Source organism: Protopterus annectens, chromosome 13.part0 (genome assembly GCF_019279795.1).
Source record: "Protopterus annectens isolate FY-2018-M chromosome 13.part0, PAN1.0, whole genome shotgun sequence".
NCBI classification, from domain to species: Eukaryota; Metazoa; Chordata; order Ceratodontiformes; family Protopteridae; genus Protopterus; species Protopterus annectens.
The window spans coordinates 510,801,431-510,813,930 of record NC_056747.1 but is presented as its reverse complement, the minus strand read 5'-3'; the positions used below and the strand labels follow the sequence as shown (position 1 = coordinate 510,813,930).

Here is a 12,500-nt window from a genome sequence, read left to right as displayed (position 1 = left end):
GTAAAAGCTAATAAAATGTTACTCTTGCAGCTGGAGTATTTTTATTAAATGAAGCACAGTGGATACAGATTTTAATATTGATGCTATTATGAGCTCAAGATGTTTATCAGTACAATAGAACGTAATATGGTTTGAACGTGTATAAAATAGGACAGCCTGAATACACGCAGAAAATATGAGATTGCTGAAGTTCACATAAAGGAATGCATAGCTGTGATTTTTATTAATGTAAAAATTTAAAACATTTGTTTTGGTTTCATTTCCAGCTTGAGGGGGGCAGATCTCTGGATTCTGCATATGCAAACATGAAAGATACACTATTTCAAAGATATGGAAAAATGATTTACCTAAATAAACACATGGTCCCTTTGTTCCAAGGTGCTGCAAACTAAGTATTAGCAATCAAGGATACAAGTGATGGGTTTGGGGAGAGTGAAACACCCTAAAAATCATATATTAAAGTTTATTTATGTATTTTTTTACTTTTTTGTTTATTTCTAAAACTATGCTTATTTTTGAGACATTTGACTTTCTGGTCTACTCTTCCATGTGTAAAATGGGTTATATGTAGTTTCTTTTTTAACTGATTTTCTTCATTTAAATGCATTTTCATGCACAAAATATGCGGCCTCTGCATTGTTGCTCCTTGTCTTCATTTTCTGCTTTTGCTGTTAAGTAACTCTGACTTCTGAAGAATGGAATTTCATGTAGCATTATGGGAAACTCGTTTACCACTGCCATTTTTTTTCCTTCTCTGGAGTTTCAGGAGGCTGCCAGACATGTTTTTAACATAATTAGGAATATCCTTGGTCTCATCTCTAGTACCTCCATAGAATAATACAGCCTTGAGCCAAGCAGGCCCTTTATAACTATAACACCTTATTCATCCAGTAAATTATAAGTCCACATTCTTAGATGAGAGTGTCTTGCTTGCAAGTGTTGAACGTCTTCAAAAATGTTATCATTCAGATCTGAATCAGGTGATGACTGCACAGTAACCTCATGTTCTTAAGCAGAATTCCGAATATTAAACCTTATGAATTATGTAACTGATAACCTTAACTAGTATATTGGAAGACATAGTTTTGCTTTATACATAGAACTGTCCACCATTCTAGATCCTTGTTTTGGAGGGGATGTGGCATTTTCTGCTGCTTTCTACTGATTTTTGTAGGAGGAAGTAAAACAGCATTTGGGTCCTTACCTAGATTCGCGTTAACAATTTGCCTGTCAGGAAGGACTCTTCTCAGTCTGTTTGCCTTCTGATGAGCAAGAGTCTGAAAATCTTTGGTCCTGTCTACTATCTCCATATAATACTAGAGACACTTGGGTGGGGAAGAATAAGTTAAGGATGAAGTTCGTGAAATCTCAATTATCGTACCCTCTGTTGGGGGTTTTAATGTCCACTGTAACTCCACTGTGTAATTCAACCTTTACTTGGCACAAATTTCATATTTGGTAGGCATCCTCACAGTCTAATGTTTATCTTAAACATTTAACCTCTTCTTTACAATGGCTAATAATCAATGCATGTTTTAGCAGACAGCTTACAAAGTCCAGAGAATAAAACATATCATTTTCAGCCTTGACATTTGGTTTAACTATATTCCACATTTTATACTTAATCTTGACATAAACTCATTCCTATTCAAATCATAAATTGTACGTTACAGTATTAAATGTAAGAAATCTTCACACTTGGCCCTCCCATAAATACAGCAAGTTCCAAAAACATTCTTGATTTTAATAATTTGGAAACATTTTACAGGTTTATGTTTGTATTAAAAACGTCTGTTTTTTGATGGTTTGGTTTGGTAAAATATCATGTTAGTCAGTGAAATAAACTGAAGTTTATTTTTTGTTTTTTTTTTTTTGTTTTTTTTGACAAAGTTTGACTAGCACATAATTCTATCCTGGGACTATTCACTATGTTAACAGTGTTTTAGCATATGAAGTTTAAACAAGTGAAATTACAAAATGTGTATCTATTAAATTCTCTCAGATAATATAATTTGCATTGCTTCAGTGTAACATTAATCTTGTTGTACTGTATTAACTTAATCTATTTTTCATGCCTTATTTTATGGGATTCAGAAACTGGGCAGTGAACTTCTCTGCTCAACTGAAATGTATCATTCAGAGGTCATGAATAATTAGTTACGAAAGCTGGTATGTTGTATTAAACTGCAAGGTAGATTAGTACAGCCAACCTTCACTCAACAAACTACCCTGTCAAGCTAACATTGTGGTTTTATCAGGAAGGGCAAGTAGTTACTGAGCAGGGCAGCAATCATATGATGCTGTATTTAATATCCACATTAAGGACAAATGCAAGTTGGTTGCCAGAACTTGCTTATTGAGGGCACAGTATCCATAGAAATACAACAGATGTTTTACATATGGATGAAAATGCAATGGCACAATGAATATCTTGACGTACAGTGATGAGTCACAGGACTGCCTGCATGATGGCTGAGCAAACCAGACTATGCTTGTGAGTCATGCATACACCTATTGGGGATTACTGAGCATAATCAGCTTGCAGTGGCTCATATTCCACCATCTTGCTTATCAGCAAGAGGTAGCTGTGGCTAGAAGTAGGGTTTTCTCATTACCACTCATAGGTCTTTGGTGTTAACAGCCCATCATCTACTGGACACATTTGGTTTATCCAGAAGGTAGCACTTTCTTGTAAAACAAGTTTTATTATATTGTTTTCATATGCAAAATGAAGGCTATACTGTCAGTAATGTAAAATATGTTTCTATTGCACTCGCTCGCACTCTCCTTCTAAATCTCTCTGTATATATAACATTTTTGAGAATATGAGGCATCACACTTTTAAAATCGTGCAGTACTTTTGTTGACAGTAATTCTTAGCAGTCATAAGCCATATTTTAACTGTAATTTTCTATCTGTTCTGTTAATTCAATTCAAAGCAAATACAGATTGTTATATTTCAATGCTGCTGCTTTCCCTTATGAATGCCAGTCTTTGACGGTATCTGCATACATGCCTAGATAGCAATAAAAATCTATGCATTCATTTCTGCATGTACTGTGTATTAAATTGTATTTCCTTTTGCTTTTATTCCCATCTGTTTTGTTGTATGACAAACCTCATACCACTCAATATTTTTAATTGCTTGTAGCATATGTGTTACATGAGCTGCAGTAGCAAAAAAAAAAAAAAACGTTCTTCATGAGCCAGAATACCACATTCAGTATCATTTATCTTACGCTTATCAACTTGGATCATTTCAGTGCTGAAATCAGATCACCCAATTAAGTGAAGGAAAAAAAAGCATTATTTTCCATAGGACTGACTGCTTACTGTGTTGAAATCTAATTACCTGATAGCAGATGTACAGATTATCATTCCTTCAAATGTAAACAGTAAAACAATTCAATATAAACTCCTCTAAATCTGGAGTGCAATGCTGTACTGAGCCCACCCCTTTCCATCAAATCTTTAAGTCAATCACTAAACTACCTTCAAAATATATTCAGTTATACCAGGCAGGACAATGGCCCTATACTTCCCTGGATTGTGCCTGCACCCTCTTTTAGGTACAAGTATTACTATATACCTCATTTCCTAGAATATAGAATGGTACTGCAGTATACATAAGCATTACATAGAGATATCATTAATGGAGTCCATTCGTCTGTGTAGTGTTTATACATTTATGTAGGTGTATTATTCACATCAGTGACCTTACCCATTTTCATTTTCCTGATGACATTCCTTACCTCATTGCTTTGTATACCCAGGATTTTTACTTGTATGACAAAGTTCATATGTAGTTCTGATAGACCAGATCTCCTTTGCAGTATGGGTCCTAGTGGAATTTTTGTGTTTCCCTTAGCAGCTGATTTTCAGAGGTGCATGGAATCCTTATTTTCCATAGCAAACCTCTTAAGTTTCCAGTTTCACAGTTATTAATAGTCTGTATTCTTTACCTTATTTTAAATAATACAGCAATTCTGATCTTACTGTGTATTGCCTTAAAGATCTGTTTACAAATTGTATTGCTTTTGCATAAGCATAGTATTGGCCATCTTTTTTCTTTCATATCTTGATTAAATGGTCCTTGTGTAAACTGTTTGAATTTTAGTAAACCTCATCAGCAAATCAGTTTGAAATTTATCTCTGTGTTGTTGAGGTGCTTTGTGCATTTCCTTGCTACATACTATTCCTGGATTCACCAGTTCTATCTGGATTTTGCCTTGCTAACAGTGCCAAAGACATTGGGAAACATACCTCTCAACCTGGAAACATCAAAAATCTGGACAAGGCCCATGAAAAATAGGTACAAATCTGTACGCTGATTAACATATAATTTGCATACATAATTGTGTAACCCCACCCACTCCAATGGAATTGTGGGATACCACATTTCGAATGCAAACTGAAGAACAGACCACCAAAACATGGCACCAGAGTCCCCCTGCAGCCATTCCAATGTCCCGTTACTTGGCTATTTTGCCCCATTTACCATAAACACTAATGTATGCATACTGCTTTACTTCTACAATGATTTGGATTTTATTTTTACATTTTACAGCACAACAATGCAGAAACACTAAAAGACATCATCTGGTAAATAAAGCAGTACTGTCTCACAATGAAAATAGGCTTGACATTAAAACTTCTTTGCCCTTGAAACTCACATTCATTGAAACAGCATTGAAACCCACACCACATCCAAAGAAAATGCATCTGGCCAGTGGTGGATAAAGACTACATTTGGGCTGTTTTCAAATCATTGGCCCCTTGCACACAAAATAAGAAACATACATGTGTTCTTTTCTTTATAGACCTTCCTGACTTTATTAAATTATATTCCTTGTATAATACAACACACATGTTAGAGCACATTTTAAATTTATTGTTTGAACATTTTACCAGTAATCTGTACTGTAGGCAATGAAACAAAACACATGAACCGATAATGACAAAACTGCCCAATTCAGAACTTTTCCATCATAAAAGTCTGCTTCCACACCCACACTATAAATAGAATGACAGTAGTGTAAGTCATAGGCATCTTGCACAGTGTCTCGCACTTATTTTCAATTTTGTTTTTTTTTCGGGGGGGGGGACAAAATGTAAAAAAACAGGGACACATTTTAAACATTGCTTGTATAATTTTGTAAAGTTGCTAGGATAAAATGTTGTGTTACCGTCATGCATTTCACTGGCAGGTTTTGAACCCAGGACTCTATGAACTACAGTCAGAACAACATACCACTATGCCACATAAGCAGCTGCCTGAAAAATAGGAAGACTGAAACTGAATAGCCATCATTTATTAACCTCAACACAAAAAACATGGACAAACAACAAAGCCAATAATGGGGGAATACAAATTCATTTCTCACTTCTCACTTACCAGATCTCTGAACTGTTGGCACAAAAACAATAATGGGGGAATACAAATTGTGTTCTCACTTCTCATCATAGCTGTAAACTCTTAGCACAAAAAAAATGTTCTTACTTCTCATCATAGCTCTCTCAACTCTTAGTACAAAAAAAATCTGGACAAAGCTCAGAGCATAACTTTCAACTGTTAGCAGAAAAAAAAAATGTTCTCACTTCTCATCATAGCTCTCAACTCACTCAGAAATGGTGGCGGCTAGGGATAGTAGGCTCTTTTTGGTACAGGGTTTGAGCCTGAATACCTCTAGCCACCAAGTGTATTATATGGGGGCATTTTCACACACACACACACACACACACACACACACACACACACACACACACACACACACACACACACACACACACACTACCCTGAATAACGAGTGGTTCCAGCTTACCCTGAGTAGTTCACATTGCTTCCTGCCATTAATCCCTGTTCTGCTCGCAAACTCTGCCCTGAGTAGTTCCCATTCCACTGCTCGCAAACTCTGCCATTTCAGCTTCCTGGCCTGCACACAAGTTCCTCTGCTGTTCCCCATTCCTGGCGTTTCAGCTTCCTGGCCACACACAAGTTCCTCTGCTGTTTCCCATTCCAGCTTCCTGGCCGCACACAAGTTCCTCTGCTGTTCCCCATTCCCACCAGCTTGCAATTCAATTCAGCCAGCTGGAAATGATAATGTGAGCTCCTAGAGCTCAATTCTGACTGGCTGGTAGCCTGATGAAGCTGAAGTCATTGCGCACATGATGACGTCAGCTCCGACAGTGCGAAAATGTTAAAAAAAAGCAAAAAAAGTGGAAATAAAGGGGTGCCACTCGGGAATCGTGGCATCCCTTCATTTGGACCGCAAAACGTGGTAAAAAACGAGTAATTCGGAACGGTTGGGAGGTCTGTTGGGGAAGTGTTTTAACTTACTCCAGTGTTCTTTTAAAGTGCATCTACTGCTAAGTAAATTGGTGGCCCCTCCTTGGGATTTTAATGTTGTGATAGAGAAGCTAACACTTGCTCCATTTGAACCTACTTACCTGTCTGACTTGAGATTCTTAACATGGAAAACAGTTTTATTAATTGCTCAGACCTCTGCAAGAAGAGTGTCTGAGATGCAAGCTCTTATGATAAGTCAACACTACCTTATTTTCAATAGGGACAGAGTTTCTTTTGAAAACTAATCCTTCTTTTACTTCTAAACTGGTATCCAAGTTTACTTTAAGCCAAACTGTCAACCTCCCCATTCTCTTTCCTGAACCTAAAAATGAGGGAGAAATGATACTCCATACTTTAAATGTCCATAGACAACTCAGCTACTGTCTTGACAGAACTAAATCTTTCAGATCATCAGATCAATGGCTCATTTCTTATGAAGGTAAGAAGAAGGGACAACCTGTGTCAAAACAGACTATTTCCAAATGGTTGTCTAAGGATATTACCTTTTGTTTTACTCACCATAACAAATCTGTTCCAGGCAGGGTCAAGGCACACTCTGCCAGGGCCTGTACTTCGTCTATGGCCTTTTGAAAAGGGTTGGATTCTAGAAGCATTCTAGAAGGTTCTACTTGGCCCCTGGACCCTTCTCCTTTCTCCTCCCTAATATAGTTAGCTATGGTAATTTATCCATATATCTAAGGCTACTACATTAGCTGCTCCCTCCCCTCCACCCTCTTGTTTTTTTTATGCCAGGATGTGGAACTGTATTTAATGGGTGTGCCTACATTGAAGGTTGGGTGTCGGGCTGGCAACTCGGCACTGTAAAAGAAAATCCACTGCCAATCACGAGCGGACCGGAATTCCACTGTGGCGAACCCTAACCAGAAAAAGCTGAGCGTCTTTTATGTGGAAATGTATTTGTTGTTCCTAGCATTGCCCTTTCAGGGGTCAGCCTCCCTTTAATTCCTTGCAGAAAAGCTCTGCCCAAACTTTTTTTTGTTTTTTTCAGCTCATCTCGTACTGCTTGACAGTTTGGGCACATGGAGGGTGCCCTGAAGCTTTGGCAAGGTATAACACAAATAGATAAGGTTACTGCAGCAGTGATCATTCGAACATCTCCTGTTATGTTAAATTCAACCTACACAACTGTACTATGCATTTGACTTGTTTAAAACACTTCATAACTGTTATCTAATTTCCCCAACACTTACCTTGGTCCCTTGCTAATTTGTATAGCTGCTAAAGGTCACATCAGCAAAAATAGGCCTTTAGCTGCTTTAAGTTATGCACCACTGCTTTTTGTTTATAGGACCTTCTTGTTGCTTCCAGATTAGCTGCACTGTCTTGCATGCTGCTGAGGTTGTTTGTAAAATGTTTTAATGGCCAAATTATCTGCTCAGATTGTTGTTACTGTAGTTATAATTGCCTCTCATTGCTCCCAGGTCAGGTTGTGTCCATCATCAGCTGCTATTTATACCTAAATTTCCCTTTGTACATAGACTAGTTATTCATAGTAGCTCTGTTTGGCTGTATCCAAGAGCGTGGCAACTGAGTCTGATAAATCCAAGAAGCAATCATTAGGTGATATCTAAGCCTACTAACTCTTTGAAGTGTGTATTCTTTGGCATCCAAGCTGTGTAAATTCTAGAAGCAATCATTGTGTGGCACCTAAGGCTATCATCTTTGAAGCTTCTCTTTTTTGGCATCTGAGAAGCAATCTTTTTGTGACATTGAACAATGTACTTGGATATAAAATCTTATACTGCAATAATGTTGTTAGTTGTAGTAATCTTATCTGCCTACACATGTATATCACTGACAAAGTAGAAAGACTAAATATTTTTTTGCATGCATGTTTTAGAGAAGGGCCTGTATTAATTCTTTATCCAAGTGATATAAGGAGCCTCTTGCACTGAAACATTTGCTACTATTGAATTCTCTGATTAAAACAAGCAAATAACCCTTGACCTTTAGTACAGCAAGAACTTTTTTTTCCAGGCTGCAAAGGGGGTGAGACCTTATAGGTTCATAGATTAGTACTAAGCTAACTGCCCTTGCAAGCCTTTTTTTTTTTTTAAGCCTAGCTAATTATCCATTGTGAGACTCAAACCTTGCACCTTGTGTTTGTAAGGCAAACACCTTAACCATTAGGCCACCCTTCCCTTAAATTACTGTGCATCATTGTGGTACTGTCTGTAACAACTTATTCAGGTCTTGGAGACCAAAGATGATTCACAGAGTAGAGTGTCTTCATAATTTTCTATTTATGTGCTTTCATCTGTCCTTGTTGTGGAAAAGAAGAAGTTATGCACTTACCATAACATTGCATGTTTGTTGTCCCTCTCGCCTTTATTCTTGCTGGTTGGTTGGGTTTGGAACCGAGCATCGGTTCCAACTTGGCCTAATACAAAAGCTAGAGAACTTCCACTGGCTTGAAGCTAACCCCTATCCCATGATGCTTAGGGTAGATTACCCTGATCTTGTTTGGAAGTGAAAGCACAACCATTATCTATATGTATTTATAAACACATTTTGTCTAGCTGAAAGAAAAGAGGAAACCAGAGACTCCAAAAACCCACACATATCTATTTACATATCTGCATACATATATGTTATCCGTCCGATCCTCCAGGAGCGAAGGAGGGGGAAGGAGGGTGGGACGCAAGAATAAAGGGGAGATGGACAACAAACATGGGACGTTATGGTGAGTACATAACTTCTCAATGTTATGTTGTCCTATCGTGCCTTAATTCTTGCTGGTTGGGACATTTTCCCTAGCACCTTCATCCTTGGGTGGCTCAGAAAATCAGACTCTTCAGTACAGTGGATCCAAAGGAAGACCTGTTCCAGAAGGCCACGTCTACTTTATAATGAGTAATACAGGTATGTGGTCTCCCCATGTGGCAGCTGCACAGACAGAGTCCATAGGAAGTTTAGCTAGAAAAAGGTCTCTGTGAGGTGCTCTAACCACTTCAACTGCCTCCTTTTAACATTAATGAATAGTGACTGCCTCCCAAACTGCCACATCTCTCATGCTATCCTGGAGCATGGGCTAAGGTGCTATGAGAAGGAACCTCAGTCCTGTTGATTATATCTATGAGCTCATCCTTTCTATTACTACCCAAAACTCATGAATTAAGGTGAAAATGGGGTGTAAGACTACAGTAGATATCTTACACAGTGAGTATTGTGTATCAGTTGTAAGGTTTATAAGTAACAATGCTATTTTTTTCTTCATTAGGTATGCTTCAGAGACCTCAAGAAAATTCGGTTGCGTTGTCCACTCAGGAGGCAGCTGTGGTCACTGCTCCCCACAGTCGGCTGTCTGACAGCTTGATAGGGGAGCATCTGTTACATATTCCATTAGAGAACTTCTTGCAAACACTGGAGTCTCCAGCTGCAACACATTTAACAGGTATGTTGCTTTTTTAATTAAACTGATGTCATCATTCCATTACTCAGACATTAAACTGTTTCAAATGTACTATGGAACTGTATTGTTAAAACCCTGTCATTGTCTTATATGCATATAAAGTTACCTCAATAAACTGCCGATGTGTCATGTACTATTTCTGTACAGCACAATCAAAAAGAGAAATGATGTAGAAGGAGACAAAAGTCAGTTTACACACACGTCCTTCTATAAAGCAGTAAAATGATACAGCTTAGAAAAGTATGTTGTACTTATTTATTACTCTTAAAGGGGAATGTAGCACCAGTAAGTAAAAACATTAACTGGAAGAAAATCTTTAATGGCAGTCGTGATAACAGTTTCATGCAGGTAGTGTGCAGGGAGGACTCTACAGTATTTCTGTAGTTGCTTATATTATGTGCCACAACAGTCTTACAGGTGAATGTAAGTAATAACGTAAGTTGGCAGAAAATCTTTGGTGACACTCATGGTGATACTTTCATGCAGGTAATGTGCAGGAAGAGCTACATTATTTCTGAAGTTGTTCATATTATGTGCCTTACCTCATCATTTTTTCCTGCATTATATTGAGCTGGATTGACTTGAATGATTTCTGACCATTTGTAGCTGATATTCTCTAGTAAAACAGTTATATATTCTAAATAACTATAAAGTGATACTTATATAAATGACCTCAGACACTACTGTCAAATGAAACATCAGCAATTAGCAGAATAACATTTCCAGACCGTCATCATTCCTTTATAGTTATAATTTATCAATTTATTTTCTTCTTCTGCTGCTGCTGCAGGTGAAGGGGAGATGGAGACTGAAATAAATCTTTCTGACTACCCATGGTTCCATGGGACACTGTCACGCATCAAGGCAGCACAGCTGGTATTGGCAGGAGGGGTGAAGAATCATGGTTTGTTCGTCATTCGGCAAAGTGAAACCCGACCTGGGGAATATGTCCTGACATTTAACTTCCAAGGGAAAGCAAAGGTAAATGTACTTTAAGTGTATACTTAAACCTATACTGTCCACCATCATTTTTTTCCAAAATGCCATAGCATTGAAAGGCTTGTAAAATCAAGTATTACTCTTCCAACTAAATTAGCTGCTTACCTTTCAGGAGTTACAGAATTTTCAAAGTTGTTTTTAACCATACTTCTATAAATGACTTCAGACACTACTGTCAAGTGAAACACCACTGCTTTGACAGTGTTTTCAGCGATATTTAATTTTGTTTAACATGTTTCTTGTACTGTTAAAGCAGTGTTCTTAAGTTAAATAATAGTCTGAACGCATATAATACCTTTGACACATTTAACACAGATAATCGGTGACTTTTGTACCAGTTGCATTGTGTGTGTGTGGGGGGGGGGTGAAAGGATGGAGAAGAGTGAACTTGTAGGAACAGGATGACAGACAAATTAATTTTTGTTAAGTCATCAGTTCTGTCAGCTTGTTTGCTGTTTTGTATATAATTTCTTAGATTACATAAGATCACAGAAACACTGTTGTTAGATCATTGCGAGAACAAGCCTTCATAGGGCCAAATAAATAAAAATGCCCATCTGCCTGTATGTCACTTTTCTTCCATAGATCTAGCAATAAGGAATTTATCTGGCTTGTCTTGGAATCTGTATCTGATCATAGATGACTGCAGGAGATCAACTGGAGGTTGGGAGGTAAGAGTAGGATGCTAACATTAGGAGTATAAGTGTAAAAGAGAACCAGCCTGGAAATTAAGTATCCCTTCCCACTGCAATTATAACAAAAGGAAGAAAAATATCTCAGATATTTGCCTTGCTTCTTCAAATTTTTTAGGGAGTTGAATCTATCTGCTTTGAAGTCCTTTACCCTCTGACAGTTCTAGTCTGGAATTCTGTGCATACTTCATGTATGAGTATCAGCTGATAGTCAAATGAAGTAATGCTACTCTGTGGATGCACTGCAGCAAAAAGCAGTTTTTCTGTGTGGGATTTCAAATAGGAAATTGTTCTACATTAGAGAGATAAGTCATAATGTAGAAACAGTGCAAGAGAACCTGATAGAATAATTAAGGATAGACATCAGAGAAATGGCTGAACAGGCTAAAACTAGTCTTGCGTGTACCTTGAAACTCTTGTTTCCTGTTCCTGATTTTATAGAATGTCACTGATTTTACTTCATATATTTACCCTTTTCGTCATAAAATGTTTGATTTTCTAGTAATTCATTCAGGTTCAAAGATAGCCAAAGATAGTCAATAATGTGAAACATCAAGAGTTTCATATTTATTTTTCAGAAAATGTATGTTGATACAAAATCTGTTTTCCTATTAACTTTCTTTTCTAAGTGAATTAAAGAAAGATTTAGAAATTGTCCCTGATTTTGTATCTTTGTCCTCCTACTATTTTTGGCTTTGTTCAGAATTCTTGAGAAGCTGAAAGGTGTGCCTGAAACTAAGGACAATGCAGGCACTACTTATATGTGTGTCAGCACAGTAGGCTATCAAAATTAGGATATTGAAGACTGGCCGTAGAAACCTCTTTTAAAATCAGCAAGATGAACATTCAGAAGTTCTATAAGGGAATACCAGGCAAACGTTTCACAAAGAGAAGAAGCAAAGATGAAAATAATGCATGTTTCAGCAGGCATGGTGAAATGATTAGTAATGGTATATGTGGTTAGGGCAAATTACATCTATTTTAAGAGGGGCTGCATTCTTTAGTCCCAAACCCACCAAGTAATAAAATT

The 12,500-nt window shown here is 37.4% G+C and overlaps 1 protein-coding gene across 2 annotated transcripts in view; it reads left to right on the top strand.

Annotated features, from left to right (window-relative positions):
- Positions 1 to 12,500, top strand: part of SH2B2 (SH2B adaptor protein 2) — a 466,753-nt gene that overhangs the window by 337,387 nt on the left and 116,866 nt on the right. For both annotated transcript variants that reach the window (XM_044054137.1, XM_044054136.1), the window contains exons 5-6: positions 9,588 to 9,761; positions 10,570 to 10,760. In XM_044054137.1, the coding sequence (XP_043910072.1) occupies positions 9,588 to 9,761; positions 10,570 to 10,760 (365 nt within the window). The remainder of the gene's footprint in view (positions 1 to 9,587; positions 9,762 to 10,569; positions 10,761 to 12,500) is intronic.